Genomic DNA, 20,485 nt, shown 5'->3' on the forward strand with positions numbered 1-20,485 from the left:
ATGATTGATGTGTGGGAAATACGTTTCCATAGTGAACACACACACACACACAGAATTAGATTTATATATATATATGGCTAAACCCATTTGGGATTTCAATATCTACTAACCATCACCTCTCCTTCCTGTATCTTTCCTAAAAATTTCATGGTAATCTTTCTATCCGTTCTCGAGTTATGGAGTGACAATCAAAATGTACACTTCTTTTTATATATATAGATAAGGCGCGATAACCTCCGAAGAGATTTTAAGCTGAGCTTCTCTTGCAATTTGCGTCGTGCTCCTATTAATTTTTCCTACAATTTCGGCGGACGGGACATACATGTTTTAAGCCGACTCCGAAGGCAGATGAGTTTTCATTGAGAGGGTTTTTATGGCTTAAAAAACTTTTTTTGTAATAGAAAAAACGTGTGTATAAATTTTTGTTGCTTCTTTTCCCAAGAGCCTTCATTTTATTGCTCTGTGTCAGATATACGGAAACAGGGGCTCCATTAACAAAAATACAAAAATACTTGTACTAAAGTGAATTTTTTTTGACAAATCTTTCTTTTCAGAAGAACTTTACTTGTATTATCAGTTTTGTATGTTTTGTGAAACGTGCACCAGGGCGTATGAGCAACATTTTTCTCAAGGAGTAGTATATCAGAATATTTTAAATAGAAATACTTACATGCTTGCTCCTTATACATAAAAAGCCTATCGTCCTTAAGCTGCTGAATTGAAACATCAAACTATTTTAATTTTTTTATTTAAATTTTTTTTTTATTTAGCAATTTCAATTATTCTTATTTGATTCAAGATTTACAATTTTGCGCTGAAGAAAAATGTTTTTTTTTTTTTGTTTTTTGGAATTTTGTGTTTGTTTTGTAAATAGAATCCTGTATCGATTTGTTACAATTTGTATTCGTGTTAGTTACGCAGGTAGGTATTACAAAAAGGTCTAGAAAAAAAATTGTATTTGCTTTACACAATCGATCATAGCAAAAAATTAAGTATGCGCTGACATTTTTGTAAGCTATTGGCGAAATTGTGTGTATGAGGAAAAAAATGTTTCTTTTAAGTGTATTTAAATTCAGCAAACGTTTAAAAGCTATAAAAAAAATTGTTTATATTGGAAGTAAATGAAAAACATCAGCGAATATTTGATATCAACCGCTGCCTTTTCTCATTGCACCTAAAAGTACTTTCGAGCATATTTTTAAAACTAAAGCAGAATGGAAAAATGTCCATTAAGTCAGCTTCCTAGGAAAAGGGATTTAAACCCCAAAAATCTTTCTTCTGTTTACGATTACAGCAAAAATCGTGGACGCGATTAGCGTTACTATAATATAAAGATTGAAAGCTATGAAAGTTATTTCCTATGGAAAATCCTAAAGTTGTCAAGTGTTAGAAACGTTTGAAGCTTGTAAAATATATGAAAATAAAAATTTGCTTCTCACCCTAGTATAGCATATAGCGACCACTCTATCGTCAGCATAAGCAAGACTTATGTCAAATCATTTAAAAATTGCGATTGCTACATTCATGCTCTCAGTTTGATTAATTAATAATCACAAAATTAATTTTTAATTTTATTTTCGTTAAAAATTGACTGGTTGAAGTCCTTATTAGTGCTTTTGTAAAAAATCAGCTGATTAATGACTCAAATAAACCTAGTTGTCGCTTTTGTTGAGAATAAATCGCCATTATCAGCACTTTTGGAATTACTGCAATCTTTGTTCGATTAATTACGTTATAGTAATCGTTTTATTTTATCAAAGCAATACAGTCGTTAGGATGGGTTTGATGGTAAAGATGGTAAAGATGGGTTTGATGGTGAATGAGGACAAAACGAAGTACCTGCTGTCATCGAGCAAAGAGTCAGCCTATATGCGCCTTGGCAACCACGCTACTGTTGGCAGCCATAATTTCGAAATAGTAAAAGACTTCGTTTATTTGGGAACCAGCATCAACACTAGCAACAACATCAGCACTTAAATCCAGCGAAGAATCAATCTTGCCAATAAATGCTACTTTGGACTCGGTAGGCAATTGAAAAGTAAAGTCCTCTCTCGGCGAACGAAAATCATACTCTACAAGTCACTTATCGTACCCGTCCTGCTATATGGGGCAGAAGCATGGATCATGACAACAGCAGATGAAGCGGCTTTGGGAGTGTTCGAGAGAAAAGTTCTTCGAAAGATTTGTGGACCTCTACGCGTTGGCGATGGCGGGTACCGAAGAATGTTTAATGATGAACTGTACGAGCTATACGCAGACATCAACATAGTCCAGCGAATTAAACGCAGCGGTTGCGCTGGCTAGGCCATGTTATGCGAATGAAAGTTGATGCTCCGGCCAAGAAAGTGTTTCTATCTGAACCCGCCTATGGAAGCAGAGGTAGAGCGCGGCCCCCACTCCGTTGGAAGGGCCAGGTGGAAAACGATTTAAACTCCCTTGGTGTGACCAATTGGCGCCGGTTGGCGGAGCGAAGGAGCGACTGGCGCGCCTTGTTGGACGGCCATAACCGTTTAGACGGTTAAGCGCCAATTAAGTAAGTAAGTAAGCAATACAGTCGTTAGGCACTTAATCAATCACGCTGATTTTCTAAATGTTTGTTTTAGTTAATGAAGCCATCATTTTATGCTTTTATTGGCTGATTTCGCTTGATTCTGAACATAATTCTTAGCTTTTGGTGCAAATCATAATCGTCCGTATAATAACTGTAATCATAACATCTGAATGAATGTTTAATTTACGTAAGTTATCGTTTTATTCAGTTTTAATCCAAGCATCCGACTGCTTAAGGTTGAATCATACTCGTCATTCTTGGAGTTCGGGATAATTAGTTTAATCGTTAGCGTTGCTTTACTTTTCTAACTGAATTCCTTACTGTGATTGGTTAATGATAAATTTTATATTAATTCGCGCTTTTAAGTTAAAAGGATGAATTAATAACTAAATTATATCAGTGACTTTCTTGCTCTATTTTAATCGCAGTTAATTTGTTCAGAATCGGAGTAGTAAGCTTTATCTCTTTCATGCAATTTTTAATCAGTCAGAATAATGACCAATTCAATTAAAACTAATTTCTGAATTAGCTAAGAAAATGACATCAAACGAAAATTTTGTTGGCAGGGTAGTTGACCAATGTATTTATGTGTTTTTAGCGTGACTTCCATTGTAATCTAGTCTCGACTGATGGAAGTTAATCAAAATAGTCACTTATAATTTTTAGTTCTTTGCATTTATTTCATTCGTTAACTCAATTTGAAGTCTTGGGGAATGATTTAGTCCTATTCAAAAGTTTTGGCTTATTAGAACGACTGTATTCATAATCTTAATCATAATCTGTTGCATCGATTAAACTAATAAATTGCAACTGTGCGTTAACCTTTCGGGATTACTGTACACGTTATATGGGCTAAATTGATTAATTGATTTTTCTAGTTTTTTGTTACTACATTGAAATTGAAATCTAAACTCAAAAAACTAACCATCTTTATTGATATGTAAGCTTTTTAAATTTACTAAAGCTGTAATCCAAGAACGATTGATTAACAAAAAACTCATCGCAATAATTCAATCGCAATTCATGTTTTATTAATGATTTACTGAATCATATCCTTTTTTGGAGGTATTTTAATTGTTATTTATTTTTATTGATACATAATTAATATTTTCGGAATAGGATCTAAAGCCCTTTTGGTTTCTGAACCCAATTTAATTGAATAATTGAAACTTATTGCTTTCTTAATTTAGAATGAACACAATCTCAAACTTGGTTGGAACGTTTAATGACTAACTGAGTCATAAACGAAATTTCTGGATTTTAGAATAACTGCAATCATAGTCTGAGCTATGCTGTGGCATAATTAACTCAATCGCTACTATTCTTAGCTTTTAGGGATTACTGTTGTCTTAATCCAGGCTAAATTATTAACCGATTTACTAGCTTTAGGTAATCACTAGAACTAAAATCCAAGTAAATAAGACAAATGACTGATAAATCGCAGTTGTTTTCTTGAGTTATTTAAAATAATTGAATTTGTCAACTCAGAGCGATTGACTTGCGGTTAATTCAATGATGAACAATTACAATTATAGTAAAAGTTTGAACTATTAATAATTAATACATAATAAAAATCGTTATTCTTACACTTTCGAAGAGCTGAGTTTGAGTATACTGCAACCGTAACCTAATTCAATTCTTCTCACCATTTAATGTTTAAATTTTTCGCAGTCACTATGCGTAAGTTATGACAACGGTTGCAATTTTAAGTTCGACTGATTCATAATAAGTTTAGTCGTAATTGTTAAATCGCTTTTCAGTACTTATCATATTCCATTATCGATTGACTAATTCATTAATTCAATCATTATGCTGAACTTGGAACTCTTAGAATCACAATACAACTTTGCCAACATATATGTAATACTCCTATATTGCTACAAAAGGCTAGGTACATTCCCAAACATCAGAGTGCCGATATATTACTGTTTAAATGTTTTTGTTTTTGTATTCAATAATCGAATGTACCTAAAGTTTAAATTTTTCTTGTCACACCTATGCTGCTACAATCACAACAATTTTATAGGATGTCTTGTTTTGATTTCGAATTCAAAACACATTGCGAGCATTTTCTATTAGCAAATATGAGTATTACATATATGGTTGTCAATAACTTCATTTGTAATCTTAATCAATTGCGTAATCTTCATATTCATACAATTGTGATCAAAATTCAAATAGAAAATATTTACCTCAGTCATATATTGTCCTGACAGGTTTTCGAAATCACTGAAATTTTTATGTTCAGAATAATACAATCGATAGAAAAATTGAATGATTATTAGACATTAAAATCATACACATAAGACAATACCGCAATACAATACTGCAATCGTAAACGGAGTTGAATTAATAAATCGACATTACTAATCAGAAATACCACTATCGTAATGAAATATTGATTAATTAGCCGTTCATATGATCATAATTATGATTTTTAGCTGTTCAACTAACTAATGGTAGTAACTAAATATAGTCACCATTTTTTGTTTTTTTTTTTTTTTTGTGAGAATTATTGCAATCGCTAGTTAAGTTTGACGAATCAATGACTTAGCAATTTTTAGAATTTTGCATGAACTGCATTCTGGCTAATTTAAAAAATTTATTACACTTTTCAGAATTGACGTGACAATTGGATTTTATAATTGATTGAATTTTTTGTTTCAAACTTTTGCTGACTACTTTCTTTCATTAGCGCATTGAACTGAATTATTTTTATAACTTTGCTAATTTAAAAATTATTAATCATGATACTAAATAATTTGCTGCTTTTCTTATATGATACGCAATTATTATTCAACTAGACTAACTTAAATTTTTAACTAAGCAAATTCGATTTATATATACATAAATACATTTCAATGCCTTTTACATATTTCAATACATTTTAATTGTTTTATATGATATTCTCGTGCGTTGCACAAAACAACTTTAATATCATTAAATTTGATAATTAAGTTTTTCAAATACGAGACGACGAGAGCACAAAAGATATTTGTATTATGACTATTATCACAATTTTCTTTACAAATATATATAAATTATTTATTTTTATAATTTTTAATTAATATAATTTTAAAGCTTTAAAATTTTCACATAAATTTTTTTAGGGAAAAGCTGTACAATAAACAAATTCAAAATTGCACAAAAACAAAATTTTTTAAGTGCATAAGCTTTCGCATCGAAATATGTAGCTTTCGCTTTTAGCCGTTAGCGCTTTGGTTGCTCAGTGCTTTATTATGCAGTCGCTTGATGAGTAAAAGCTTGCAAAAGGGCTTTTGAACATAAAAAATAGTTTTTTTCAAAAATTTTGTTTAAATTGTTTTTTTATTTTTTAGTATACATATTATGTAGGTTTAATTATGTTTGTTTGTATTGTTTTTGCTGCAGACTGATTTTTATTATGAAGCTTTCGATTTACATATACACGATTTTATTTTTATGCATCATGATGGGATTTTTGATAAAATTTAATTACAAAAGCTCTGGAAATATAAAATTTATTATGCTTGCTGCTGTGTGTGCGCATTTTGAATGTAAGATTTTATTTAGCGCAGTTTATAAGAAATAACAATAAAAAAAAAATTAAAAAGCTTTTATAGACCTGCTGACCATATCATTGAGTTGCCATCTATTCTTGACTTTTTCATAGTCACAAAGAACTTTTCGGCGGAGAAGAAAAAATATATTCCATTTTCTTATTAGTTCCTTGTAAAACTTCACTCGACTAATCAAGTAAGTTAAATAATGCAATGATCAATTAATCAATAACTTGATTAATCTAAGCTCGCATTATGTGTGATAAGATTAATTGTAGTAGCCAAACAGCGTTTCAACATTACTTACAGCAACACAAGTTCGATTGATTAATGATTATCTTATAATCGCTACATTCAACTATCAGTTATAGGAGTCAATATAAGTTAGTCAATTACTACATTTATAGTCAAATTCCGACTTTCTAGCGTCCAATATACAAAAGTACAATATCACTCTCAAGTTCTTGAGGTTAACATTTATTTTTTTATGGCTGATGACTTAACTCAATTTTTTTTGCCTGTCTAATGAAAAAACATGTGTTCTTTGGAAATTTAAGATAAATCGATTAGTTGAAAAACGTATGATGTGATTAGTCAAGGTTTCAAAATTTAACTAATTTCTAAAAAGTTTTAAAAACTTTTTGAAGTCAAATTTAAGGTTTTTTTTTTGATTGATCACTTATCTAAATTTTTTTGTCTTTTTAATCAAAATTTTTTTTGTTATTTGGAAAATGAAGAGAAGTCGATTAGTTGAACAATTTATGGTGTGCTTTATCAAGATTTAGAAATTCAACTAATTTTTAAAAATTTGTAAAAACTGAAGTTTTTTTAGTTGATGGTTTCAATAAACTATTTTGTTTGACTAAACTTCCAACTGGCTTATTTAAAAATTCAAACTAATCGATTAATTGAGTAACTTTGGCAGAGATTTATCAATGTTTAAGCGATTAATCATATAGTCCAATTAAACTTAATATTAATCTACTAGTTGAGTAATTAAAGAGTTGTTTAGCCCCCAGTTTTGTCATCGCTTAATTAATTCATTTAGTTTTAACTTCGACTAATCAAAAATGCGACTAAACTTTGTGTTATTCGAAATAATGAATTTATCATCAATAAGTTGAGTAATTGAACAAATAGTTAAACGAAATTTGCATTAATCAACTAAGCGCATATCCCTACTTTTATTTTGTGGTTTTGTTTGGTTTGAATTTTAATAAATGAACAAATAAGAACCAAAAACGTGTTTTTAGAGCAGCGTTGTCTGTGGGCAAGGGGCTCAACTCCACTTTCGTTAAGCTCTAATGTCCTAAGCCGATGACTGTTCCACAAAAGGAAGTGAAGTTGCTGAGGTTTGGTTAAACATATATCGCGAGCCGACATTAAAGGAAATCTCTTCAGAAATCGGGTACTCAAAAAACTTGCCATATTCTTAAATATGCGCACTATCAATAATATGGTCGTAAGGAATTTAGGTGTTTGATTTAATCCTTAGCTACTAAACCGATAACATTTTAAATACGATTAATGCGAATGCAGTCTTTACAATAAGTGCGATTACAATTAATTTAATTGAGATCAAATCTAATTTTAATTTACAACATAATAACTATAATGAATAATAATAAAGAATGCTGGAATTCATGATGACTTTAACAATAATTGTAATGTTAATTATTGTTTAGACTACAATTATAATAAGCGTAATGTGTTCAGCTCTATTAAATAGCACATACACCTGTGTGGACTAAAATAGCAGTAAAATTTATAAAAAATGCTTATTTATTACTTTAGTTTTCTCTTTTGATTTTTTCAATACATTCTTTAAGAGACATAAATGATAAAACTTTTGAAAAACAGCATTTGAAAAAATCTTATATGAGAGAAATTTTTGAAAATATTCATCAAAAATTTAAAATTGAGACTAACTTTAAGTAAAGTTTAATTTTAATTAAAATTGATTGAGCAGCAAAGCCCTAAAAGTCTTTTAGAGTTCCAATAATAATTTTTAGAATTTCTTCAAAACTTTTAAAAACTTGTGAAATTTAGAAATTTTTCCGAAAACTTTAACGATGGAAAACCAAAACTGTTTGTGCTGCAAAATCGTACAAAACATTTCCGCCATTGCTTAAAAACAAATATGTGACTTTTGCTAAGAATTTGAAAAACATATCGAATGATCGAATTTTTTTGAAAATGTTTTTGGAATCGATATACCCAAATCGTTTCTTAAATTAACAAAAAAATAAAAATAGTTTATACAATTTGTTAATAATTTTGATAGTATTTTTCTGCACACAGGTGTAATATACAAATATGAATGCTTTACTCTACTTTTAGCGCTAAAATAAAACTAGTTCGAATGGGGAATTTCTCTGAACGCGTACAGATACGTATTTACTAATGCGAATAATAAGATGGGAATTTGTGTACATATGTATGTTTCATGTACAACCATACACCTGCGTGTAACCAAATAGGAGCGAAAATTATTTACAAATTTTATAATTTTTTCTCCTTTTAAATTTTGTTAAATTAACGATAAAATTAAATTAATTGCTTTACGAAAACTATTTGACCCTATTTAGAAAATTTAGGAAGCTGAATTGAGTTGGACGTTGGACTTCAAAACACCGTACTCAAAAAATTATCTGAAGTTTTCGAATTTCGAAATTTGTTCGTAAGCATATTCGAAAAAAATTTCGAAATTGAAAGTATGATCGAATATATTTTCGAAATGGATTTTAATAGTTTTTGTTATACAATTCTTTAGAGTTTTTTAAAAATAACGAAAAAAAGGAAATACTAATAAATTTTGCAAGTAATTTTTGTTGATATTACTATTACACGCAGGTATACACCCATATGTAGCTAAGAGATTTATATATTTACGAATTTAATACATTTACGTTTATATATATCATTATCTATTTATATAGATATAACTACTATATCTGATTCTAATGTACGTACTATCTACATACGAACATAATACATACACACATAATGTATTTACATATATGTTTTTTTTTTTTTTAAATTTTAACTAAGAATGTATGTAAGTATGCATATAACTCATCGTAAGAATAAATAATAAAATTTTTTTTTTATTTATTTTAAATTATTTGTTTACGAATACAAAATGTGGCTATCGTTTTTTTTAATTTTTTGTTTGTATTCATTGTATTGAATTTAGTATCTAAGTTTATAATATATATCTAAGTTTATGTGAAAGCAGTTTTTGTTAGGCTACGAAGTATTATTTCTAGTTTTGTTTCTTAAACTAGAATTTCTATTTCACTAGTATTCCATATCATCTTCATCGTCGCTTTGACACAGAAGTTTTCTACAAACAAAATAAATTGGAATAATTTGATATAGCATGTTTTTGTTGTTGCGATTTTTTAATATTTATAAACAAATTGTTGTGATTTTTGAAATTGTGGATGTTAAAGTGACATTAAGGTAACAAAATGCATGCTTAAATGTGCGTGTGATTCGAAAAAGAAAGACTTTTTTGTTAAAAATTCGGTTATGACAATAGGTGGCATGCTTTTATTTATAACTCAAAATATTTCCTACTACTACTACTACTAACTAATAATTTCTTTTACTAAGTATTAGTATTTGATAAATTTTGCTAACTCGCACGTACTAATTATGTAGCTAAAAGTCATGCTTAAATTTATGATAAAATACTCATTACGAAAAAAAATTGCGGGCAACATTTAGACATTTGTCATATAATCGGCACTGTGAAACCTGGATCAACTTTTCTAGCATTTCGATTAAGATAACTTTTTCACGAGGAACATCTCAAAACCATCTCGGATTCCTGAAAACAATCCAAAAAATTATACATAAATCGTTCTAGCAGTACCCCGAAAAATATACTGAAATGCTCCTGAAATAATCTCGAAACGTTTCCAAAACGATCTGGGCGTAGTTCCGAAATAATGAAAAATTTATCCCAAAATGATTTAGAGGATTGTTTCCAAATAAACTCGCAATTGTCTTAAAAGTATCTCAAAATTTATTTACGAAGCAAATCCCGATATAATCTCGAGATTCCTGAAAACAATCGCAAAATTATCCAGAAATATAACCGACAGTATCCGGAAAATTATGCTAGAATGTTCCTGAAGTGTCCAAAAATTGTTCCTAAAACAATATCGAAGTGTTCCTCAAGCAGTGCCGAAATGATCCCAAACTATTCGGAACACAATCCCGAAACGATCTCGGAATACTCCAGAAATTCTTCCAAAACTGTTTCGAAATTATCTCCACATGGTCTTGAAATAGTTTCGAAATGATCTTGCAAGCAATTGTGAAATGAAAGTCCTGAAAAGATCCAGAAAATTGGCTATTCCGAAACCATTTCGAATAGGTTTAGAAATTCTCCGGTCATCCCGAAAACAATCAATGTTTTCGTAAAGGACTCTCAAACAAAATTCTTAAATAATCTGCAAAGTTTTCATAAAATTGATCCATATACAGCCGCTAAGAGGGAAATAACAGTGGCATTTTTGTTTTTTAATTTCGTCAATGTGTTTTGTTTTTATTTTTGATAAATATTAAAATAATAAAGATTCGATGAATCCTGTAACGATGTACAACGTGTTCGTAAAATTCGCGAATGTTTTACGAAAACTACAAAGTTTTTGTTCGCAGTTTTCTGAATTTTTATGAGTATGTACTTTTGCAGCAAAATGAGTTTTAGTCTGACAAAGCACATTAATTTTTGACAATTTCTTTCCGAATTTTTGACAACTTTTTCTTCCATATAAAAACAAATGTTCCATACTTTGTATGTCGAAAAATCTAACACACTCTTCGGAAAAAAAAATCTGAAAATCAATGCGAGTTTTAAGTGACGTATAACCTGTTCTTCTCTGGCGGCCGCCGTGGTGTGATGGTAGCGTACAACAGAAACAACATCAGAATTTTAGAAACAAAGTTTTTTAATTTTAAGAATATTTTTCTAAGCGGAGTCGCCCCTTGGCAGTGTTTGGCAAGCAATCCAAGTGTATTTCTGCCATGAAAAGCTCCCAGTGAAAACTCATCAGCCTTGCAAATGCCATTCGGAGTCGGCATAAAACAAGTAAGTCCCATCCCGCCAATGTTTAGAAAAAATTAGACGGAGCACGACGCAAATTGGAAGAGAAGTTTGGCATAAAATCTCTTCGGAGGCTATCGCGCTTTTTTTGAAAAGGTTTTTGAGATTGGTTAGAAAAGTTTCAGCTACAAGCCTTTTCTTAAAATAGTTAAAATAAAAAAAAATATAATTGATAAATCTTGATTAAATCTGCCAATACTATTTTTCTACTCGCTGATGTACTTAACATGCCGTGCTAAAGAAGCAGTGTATTGGCCTAGCTAACCGACGCACGGTGGGGTATTTGATCAATCTAGCTGGCCAAAATTAAAACAGCAGTTATTATTAAAGCAATACGGGCAATCCCCGATTAACTCATACAAACAGACAAAATTTGGTTAATTCGTTGTAGTTCTATAAATAGAACAAAAACAGCAACAATACCAAGTTTCTCTGAAACCGCCTTACAACCATGCATAACTTCAACACATAATTACATACGAAATATGTAATGTGTAGAAGATTAATATATGCAAAAGAAGGCAATTGGGAAAAACTTTACAACAACTAAGGCATGACGTAGCTGAATGAGTTTGTAACCATTTCAACTATCGTAGGAGTGCAGGTTCGAAAAAAGCTTTGAGGAGATTTATGAGTTATGAAAGGGAATATTTGATAGTAAATTCACTGTGTTACGCGCAGAATTAATATGGATCAGGACCCCGGTTTCGGATGGACCCGAGGTCATTTTTTTGGCATTACATGAGATATGGCGATATGGGCATCAAACGAAAAGTATTTTACTCCGCATATTTCTATTGACATTTTTAATAAGGGTTGCCACCTAGGTTGCCACCTCACCTTTTTTATATTTCTTTGTATGTCCACTACCATCTCGGAAATGGCTTAACCGATTTGAATCAAATTTAGGACATCGATATAGTATTACATTTTAAGACTTTTTACCTAGGTGTTGCCGCTGAGGATGTTTTCACAAGGTTGTCACCTTTTGCCAATAAGGATATCAGTCTCTTACAAAATTGATCACGATTAAAAAAATAGCGGGTATGCGCAGCCGTTTTTGTTATTAAACTTTGAAACAAACACAGGGTTAGGTATTGCCAAAAAATTACTGACATGATATGCGATGAAAATAAGATATATCCTTTTCTTTGCAAGGTTTTTAAAATATTTAATATTGAAAAGTAGTAGTATTACAAGTAGAATAACTCAGTTAAAACATGCGGTATAAAAAGTCTAACGTATGAAATAAAAAAAAACATTTACCTGTCCTAAAAGAAAATGTAACTAGATTTTATTAAGGCTAAACAAGTGAACAAGTATGTAGGTAAGAAGGGTATATTGCTTTTTAATCCAAAAATACATCGAACTGCACACAATTTTTATACAACTTTAGATGTGCGCGGTTAGCTCGGTTGACGTTGCAGATGGGTTTTGGGGTATGTATACTATTCAGTGGACATCTAGGAACGCCAGGCAGTATATTAAAAAAAAAAAAATTTATATTTTGAAAAATCGACCTATGGCCAGCTAGATTGATCAAATACCCCACCGTGTGACGTTTCGTGACGTAATTGATAGTACAGCATATATCAAAATGCTTTGAAAAGTTCTTAAACCCAGGGTAGACGCTCGTTAGTGGTTTGAAAAGCCCTGCAAGTCATTTCTGGCATTAAAAGCTTTTCACCAAAAAAGCCTACTGCCTTAAAAGAGTCATCATATAACATTTAGGTTGGTACCACAATTTGTACTATTGCGCACAAACTCTTATTTAAATTTACATGTTTTTAAAGCAAGGTGCTTCCATTTATTTCGCGATAAATCGTCTATAGCTAAATTCTAATCTACAATATTATATTTATGATTCTAAATACTAACTACAATTTTATAGGAACAATAACAAGTGTGCAGATCTAAAAAAAAAACGTCAACTTTAGTTTAATAATAAACTTTTTTTTTATAGACATAACATTTCAAGAAAGACTAACATTAAAATTTTTAATCGATTTAACCGGCACTTGCATAGTTTTCTTAAAAAGTACTCAGGGATAACGATTTCTCCGGTTTGCAATTCATGCAGTTAACAATCCTGTAAAAATGTATTAGTAAAAAATTCTTTTTAACATTTTTTTAAGTTACTTCGTAAGATAGTTTGTCTACATAGTCAAGTTTTTGAAAATCAAAGTAAATAAATGAAGCCTTTGGAAATTCAGCTATAGCTGTGATTCGAAAATGGGTTATTGCTAATTTAAACAGTAAATAAAACAAAGCAAGAGTAGCTGTTAATGAAAAATAATAAAATTTGAAGCAACTAAAATTTATCATAACTTAATGCGGCTTGTCACATGATCAACTTAGGTTAGGTTGAACTGGCCGGTCTGCAAGAACCCCACATAGACTGAATGGGTCCATAGTGTTACGATATCAACTAAGCGAGTGCTTAAATTTATAAGTTTAGACGAAAAAAAAACACTTTGTGTATTTTCGGCTTTACAATCGCTTTAAATATCCAATGAGATAGAGAGAGGGTGATAGAACGCACGTGCATTTTTTTACATGCATAAAGTGCCATCGAGGTTTCTTCACTCCCTCTTCTACGTTGAGCTTCCACGACAACTTGCTGTCAAGAATCATACCTAGATCTGAGTCAGAGTCTGAGCTATATGTACTAAAAGTAACCAATCAAAGGCAGCGACCTTCTGAGGACCACCCTCTGCTGTAACAATGCATTTTAAAAGACTGCAAGGGTTAAAATGTTTACTAAATACCAAAAACGTTATAGTTACCGATTCGTCATTAAACAAGTTTGTGAATTCTTCCACAGGTGGGCAATTATTACTACCAATAGAAAACACTAGAACTGAATAAGAAGTATTCATACCATACATGAACCCGAGTATTTTTAGTAAGAACTAAAAAGGAATTATCGGTCTCTGAAGTGTTGAAATGTTAGAATCGAAATTTCTACTTTTTCTCTACGTTTTCTCAAACTTTAATTTTCAACTTGTTTACTATTGAGTAATGAGGAGCATTTGAGAAACATCCATTCCCGAATTCCAATCATCGCTAACGCTTATGCCCCTATTACCGTTTACAACTCAACTTAGTTGGGTTGTAATTAAAACAACTCAACTTTAAGACAACTCAACTCCTGTTTGGTATTACGAATTACAACTTATTTCAGTTGAAATTGAATTGAGTTGCCAACTTCAGGAAGTGACGATTTGACAGATAAATAAAAAGCTGATCAATTTGTGGCAGAAATTTAAGCATTTTCAAATGTGATTTTTTTATTAATATTATATGAAATCTATTTTGTAATGACGAAAATGTTGGTGATTGACATTTCGCGAATACGGCAAACATTCGCGTGATCATTCCATCCCTTGGAACTACCAAGCACCAAGTAAGAAAATGTTTAAGTGACAAACAAATAATGAGTTTCGTATGAAGTTATTTTGCAGATTTGAAAGGAAGCATTTTACTCAGTACTAAACAAAATTAAGGACCATTTCCGCATACGCGTTCGTATTTTAAAATTATGCGCCATACTCCGATTCCTTGCTGACGGCAGCTATCAAATATGATGTGGAAATGATTTTGGTGTTGGACTGGTTTTAGATATTATTGAGGAGAATATTTGTGTGAAGTAGATTAAAACCCAAACAGAAAAAACTGTATTTTACTCAAATAGGATTCCCAGGAGTAGTGATAAGTATCAATGGGACTCGCATATTTATTTCACCTATTTTGGCTGCATCCGAACTGCGGCCAGCCTCGTCTAACTGAAGTCAAAAAGTTATTCAATGTAATTCATTTAAACGTTGTTTTTTCTAGAAATGTGTACAAAATTGTTGATTATTGTTTGATTAAAAAAGGTTTAACTACCGGCTTTAAATGTTTTGCTTTTTTTTGGTAACGTTTTATAAGCCCGTGCACCATCTAACTCTTATCAAAGGTGGTATCAAAAGACGGGTTTCCATCTCCGTTTTTAGGATTCGAGAGCGGAAATTAAAAATTTTATTTCTTTTGAAAGATATTTACAAAGACCCACAAAATTGCCCGAGAGGGTACGAAATATGAGGCCCGTTCCACAGTTTTTTTTGCACAGAACATCTCTCTGCGTTGGCGGCCTTTGGCCGCGATTCGTAAAAATAAATCTGGTTGGGTCCAACACCTTTCTGCATAGCTGTGTACAAAAAATCTGGCAAAATACAACAACCACATGAAATTAGATTTTATTAGAAATAAAATTTTTAATTTTTGTGGTAATTCTTTACGACAGCATGACACTGCTAATACGTGTCCAAAAATATCGAGAGAGGTATTAAACGATGCGTCTTGGCATCAGTATTAATAATCCGAAGGCGGAAAATAAAAATTTTAACTCCTTCAAAAGATATTAAACAAAAACCGAAAAAAGACAACAACATTACAACAACCACATGAAAATCGCCAACTTCAACTACAAATATCTCCGGACAAGAGATAAAATGTTTCTTTTCCGCCTTCGGATTATTGTTCTCGAGATTAATACGCGTCTCGATATTTTGGACGCGTATTAGCAGTGCCATGCTGTCGCAAAGAATTACAATTTTTGTTTTCGGATTCTTAAATCGGAGGTCGAAACGTGTCTTTTGATATCAACTTTGAACATCTTTGTTAAAAATTAGGTGGTGAACCGTCTTCTAAAACGTAACATTTTTTCAAAACAACTGCAAAATTGCATGAGACAACTGCTAGTAAGCAGTTGTAAGATTTTGACGTCTTTGACAACTACACCAACACAAGGTTGTAAACGGTAATGCCACAAAAAGTTGTAAGACTAGACAACTCAACCGAAATTTTTTTTGACAGGTTGAATTGTAATCTGTAATACCAAATTGCGAAATTTCAACTCAACCAGAGTTGAGTTGTAAACGGTAATAGGGGCATTAATTTCTATCGCCAAAAATTTCCAAAACACTCATCAAGTGCGCAGAAAAGCATGCAACATTTAGTACCATGTGGTAATAAGGAATAACCGCCTAAGTCCTATGTTAAAGTATAGGAGTTAGGCTGTTATTTACTAGAGACTAAATATTGCAACCTTTTTTGCGCACTTGCATTTTAGATTTTTTAGCGATGGAGTTTTAGCGTTAGCGAAGGTTAAAATTTGGGGGGTGGTTGGAAGTCGAACCTAGTTCTATTGCTTCTGTTACGTCATGCTTGAGAAGGGTTTGAGAAAATAAAATTTCGCAATTCGAAAAATAGGTAAAATATAATTAAAAAAATGTGGTTATTAGTTTGAAAACGCTCTATCAACGTTTATTTGAGATGCATTTGAGAAGTTTGAAAATAAGTTGAGTTCAAGGGAAGGTAGATTTGCTTTGGGAGTAAACACGCCACAAGACACCAATACCACGGACAACAATCTGCTAGAGAAATTTTGTTTTATCTTAATGCCCTTCACTGGAATGTGCTTCAAGTGCACTACATAAAGTTACACAAATATTTTCCCAGATGTTTTCAAGCCACATCGCGAATATACTGATATATTTAAGCATTCGACAAATTGTTCAAGTTTCATCCTATTCAGTAATAATGCATCTTTGGTGAACTCAATCAACTCAATGTCAACTTAATCAACATAATGCGTAAACTCATAGATGAAAATTTTCTAAAGTTTTGTTAACATTACAACCACATTTCCAACCAATATAAAATATCTATTACTTATATCTTACAAAAATGAATACAAAACGTTTGTTTACGCACAAATATGTATGTATGTATGTATGTATTGAACATGAATTAAATATTTGTATATGTATATATGTATGTTTGTAAATATAACTAAACATATGTATACTATCTATACACATTTATGGATGCAATATTAATTAGATAACAAATTTTGATAAAAAAGGCATTCCAGATTATGCAGGTTTCATTATGCAGGTACAATTGATTAATAATTTATTTGAATTTTTTTCGTTTTTTTTACTATAATAAAATACAGGCCCATACAAACAATTTAACTAACATATGAAATATATAAACATTATTAGATAATTTGCATCTTTTTTGTTTCAAAAAATTAATATGTAGTATGTTATACGAGCAGAATATTTTTGATAATGATTTTGTTGTAGTAGTGATAATTTGTTATTGTTATTTCAAAATTCAAATGCAATTTATTTAACACACTCACTCTTCCTTCGATGGAAACTTCTCCGCATAGACTCGAGATGATGATTTATTACATGCTTTATCGCAGCAAGGACAATACCAATAGCTTAGCACACCAATCGATATGGCGAATAGCGCATTTGGTATCATTAATGAGAGAATGAGATGATAGAGAGTATTATCCCATGAGTAGCGACCGATCACCACTTCCGGATAGGCACGACTGTAGTAGCAGGGAAATGGTTCGCCAATATGCGAGTAGCTATTAGGTCGTAGTAAAAGACAGATAGTGTGAATTAAAGTGCATTAGAGTAGGTAAGAGTAAGATAGTATTAGAAAGAGATAGAGCTATATTGATGTGTTTACCCATATTGGCGCGCAAAAACACTGCAATTCGTTGTGGGTGGATAACCGCAACCTTCCGAATTAATGAGAAATTTCGTATAACTCACATCCCATTGCACTTTATCCAGCTCGCGTGGATTTTTTTCCCATTCACTGTAGGGTATGCGTGTATAGTTGACGTACAACTGATGGCACCTGAAATTCCAATAGTTTTATAGACAATATTAAATTAATTTTTTCATGATTTCGTTTATAATATCAAAACTTCTTTATCTATGCTAGTTATTCTAACTATTTATCTAAATTGAGAAACGCTCGGATACAGACCTAAGACTTTTCAAAATAAAAATAAAAAAACGGACCTGGTGTTAGTTGATGCCGTAAAGTTCGAAACTAATCGGAAACGATCCTAAAATAGTCATGAATTGATCATAAAATGGTACTCACAAAATGATTCTGAAACTATTCCGTTAGACTCAATGCCGAAATCATCACAATAAGAAGCCCGACATAATTCGGAGGTAACCCTGAATTACTCAAGATTTGGTCGCAATGGTTTCCGATTTATTCAAAACTAATTCGGAACTATCTGGTTTATTCTCGAAACTGTTCAAAATACATAAATACAAATTATATCCAAACAAACCCGGAGAGATAACCCCGAAACTATCCTGAAGTAGTCACGATGGGATCATAAAATTGTTTCCAAATTATCTCAAAATGGTTCTGAAGCTAACTGATTTAATATAGAAATTATAACAAGAACAGCGCATGATTCCTTGTTTTCACATTTTTCTCTTCCTTCTAGCCTCCGTCATTCTTCTTATTCCTCCATCTCACTCCCTTGCCCATCTTTTACACTCTTAAATGCTCTCACTCCAGCTCTAATCCCTTTCTCTCTATATTCTATAAAGTTTCCTCTGGCCTCGTTTCTCTATCACTGTTAACCACCTCGCCGTAAAAACTGAAGGCATTTTTAATTATACAAACATATTAACACAATTTTAAAAAACTTACTTGGTGAGTGATGACGTACAACCCTCGCGACATGAACTCCACGAACAATTTCTTATGCCTTCCGCATAAATATGACCGATGACAATACATGTTACGGGTACGGGATCATAATCAGCGATTATCGTCGAAATTGCTGGATCCACAACGAAGGGTATTAAAAAGAGAAAGGCGAAAACTGAAAGAATTGCAGTGGTACCTAAAAATGGAAGATATATGTTACGAAAACGGCTATTTATACAAATATTAAACTCAAAATCATATATCAAAAGCAATAATAATATAAATACGCATATTTGTACGAATTATCTGAGGGAAAGATCATCCATAGATTGAAGATGGCCCATCTCAGAATTTTTTGGAAGGAAATTTGTTTCAAAAGCTCCCTTCCGCAACAAAAATATATACTCATGCAGTATATTCAAATTCAATATATTTTCAACTGGGAAAGTTAGTTTGTGAAACCAAGTCAGAGATAGGACATTTTTGAGACAACTTCCGAGATATAGCGTTTTCGAATAGGTACCATTGTCCTAAAATACAAATACGAATTTGCTTTCGAATACAAATTCAGAAAAGGCAGAAAAAAAATTCCAAAAAACTTGGAAGTACTCACCAAGGCACAACGATGTATAAAATTTAGCCTTATCTAATATTGATTCCAATTCCAGATCGCTTTTCTTCTTCTTTAGAAGTGAGCCAATTGTACGACTTGAGCGACCTGATGTGATGGTTTTTGTGCTACTTAAACTTATTTTACTGCTGGTTATTGTATGCGCCGAAATGGTCGGACTGGTTGGTAGTGACATTGTTGTTGTTGCGGTAGAGCTTTTCTTCATTTTGGTGTTGTTTGATAATATAGTATTTTTAGCTGCTGGCGGTTGGCTGCTTACAATTTTTTGTCTAACTCTATCTCTTTATAATTATTTTATATTATACGAATTGTTCTTGCTTATTTATTTGACAGTTAATTAGTCGGTTAATGTTTATATACATGGGTATGTATATGTATGTGTGTGTGTCTATTGTTCGAGCGTTAGTTAGTAGCGGTCAAGTGTTTGTGATGATTTTTTTGTTAACTTATAGGCTTTTCAAACTGTGTTCATTATGTGTAGGCGGTCATTTTTAACATTTTTACTTTAATTTGGTTTTACTTTCCTTTATAATAATTTTTACATAATTTTTTCTTACACAAGTTTAATAATAATTTGTAAGTCTAGTTTTTTGTTTTTTGTTGAAGAGCTTTTGTTTGTTATAAGCTTTTGTTTATTATTATTTGTTGTCCAAGTCTGTTTACCATGACATATGTTTGTGATTTTTTTAATATATATATATATCTTTTTGTTTAAAAGCTTTGTTAGTTAATGTATTATCAGTTGCTGTCTATGTCTGTTTGTTTTGATATATAATTCCTTTTTTGTTGTTGTTTGTTAATTTGTCTGTTGATGAATTTATTTAATGTAATATTTTTGTTCTCGAAAAGCCTTTATTTATTATATTTTATTTATAATTACTTGTTGTCCATGTCTTTTTATTCTGATTTATATCTATTTTTAACTTAATGTTTTGTTCGCAAGTTTGTTTGTTCGCCTGATAATGAATTTTTGTTAACCTAAATTTTTCTTTATAGAAAAGCGTTTGTTCGTTATAATTTTTCATTTATTATAGTTTGCTGTGCAAATCTGTTTGTAGTAATATATATTTCTTTTTGTTTTGTTGTTTTGTTCGCAAGTTTGTGTATTTGTTAGT

The 20,485-nt window shown here is 31.3% G+C and overlaps 1 protein-coding gene across 2 annotated transcripts; it reads right to left on the reverse strand.

The window, feature by feature from the left end:
* Window positions 1-3,142: 3,142 nt before the first annotated feature.
* Teh2 (tipE homolog 2) lies at window positions 3,143-19,575 on the reverse strand. 2 transcript variants are annotated; one of them, XM_067789508.1, is made up of 5 exons: window positions 19,353-19,575; window positions 18,740-18,935; window positions 17,744-17,917; window positions 17,400-17,639; window positions 3,143-9,436 (listed from the first exon to the last, which is right to left on the reverse strand). In XM_067789508.1, the coding sequence occupies exons 1-5, from the start codon at window positions 19,573-19,575 to the stop codon at window positions 9,391-9,393; spliced, it is 879 nt and encodes a 292-aa protein (XP_067645609.1). In that variant the 3' UTR covers window positions 3,143-9,390. The 2 variants fall into 2 exon arrangements, with proteins under 2 accessions (XP_067645609.1, XP_067645608.1); XM_067789507.1 differs by lacking the exon at window positions 3,143-9,436 and adding an exon at window positions 11,089-13,295.
* Between the last annotated feature and the right edge of the window lie 910 nt (window positions 19,576-20,485).

This window comes from Eurosta solidaginis, chromosome 5 (genome assembly GCF_040869045.1).
Source record: "Eurosta solidaginis isolate ZX-2024a chromosome 5, ASM4086904v1, whole genome shotgun sequence".
NCBI classification, from domain to species: Eukaryota; Metazoa; Arthropoda; class Insecta; order Diptera; family Tephritidae; genus Eurosta; species Eurosta solidaginis.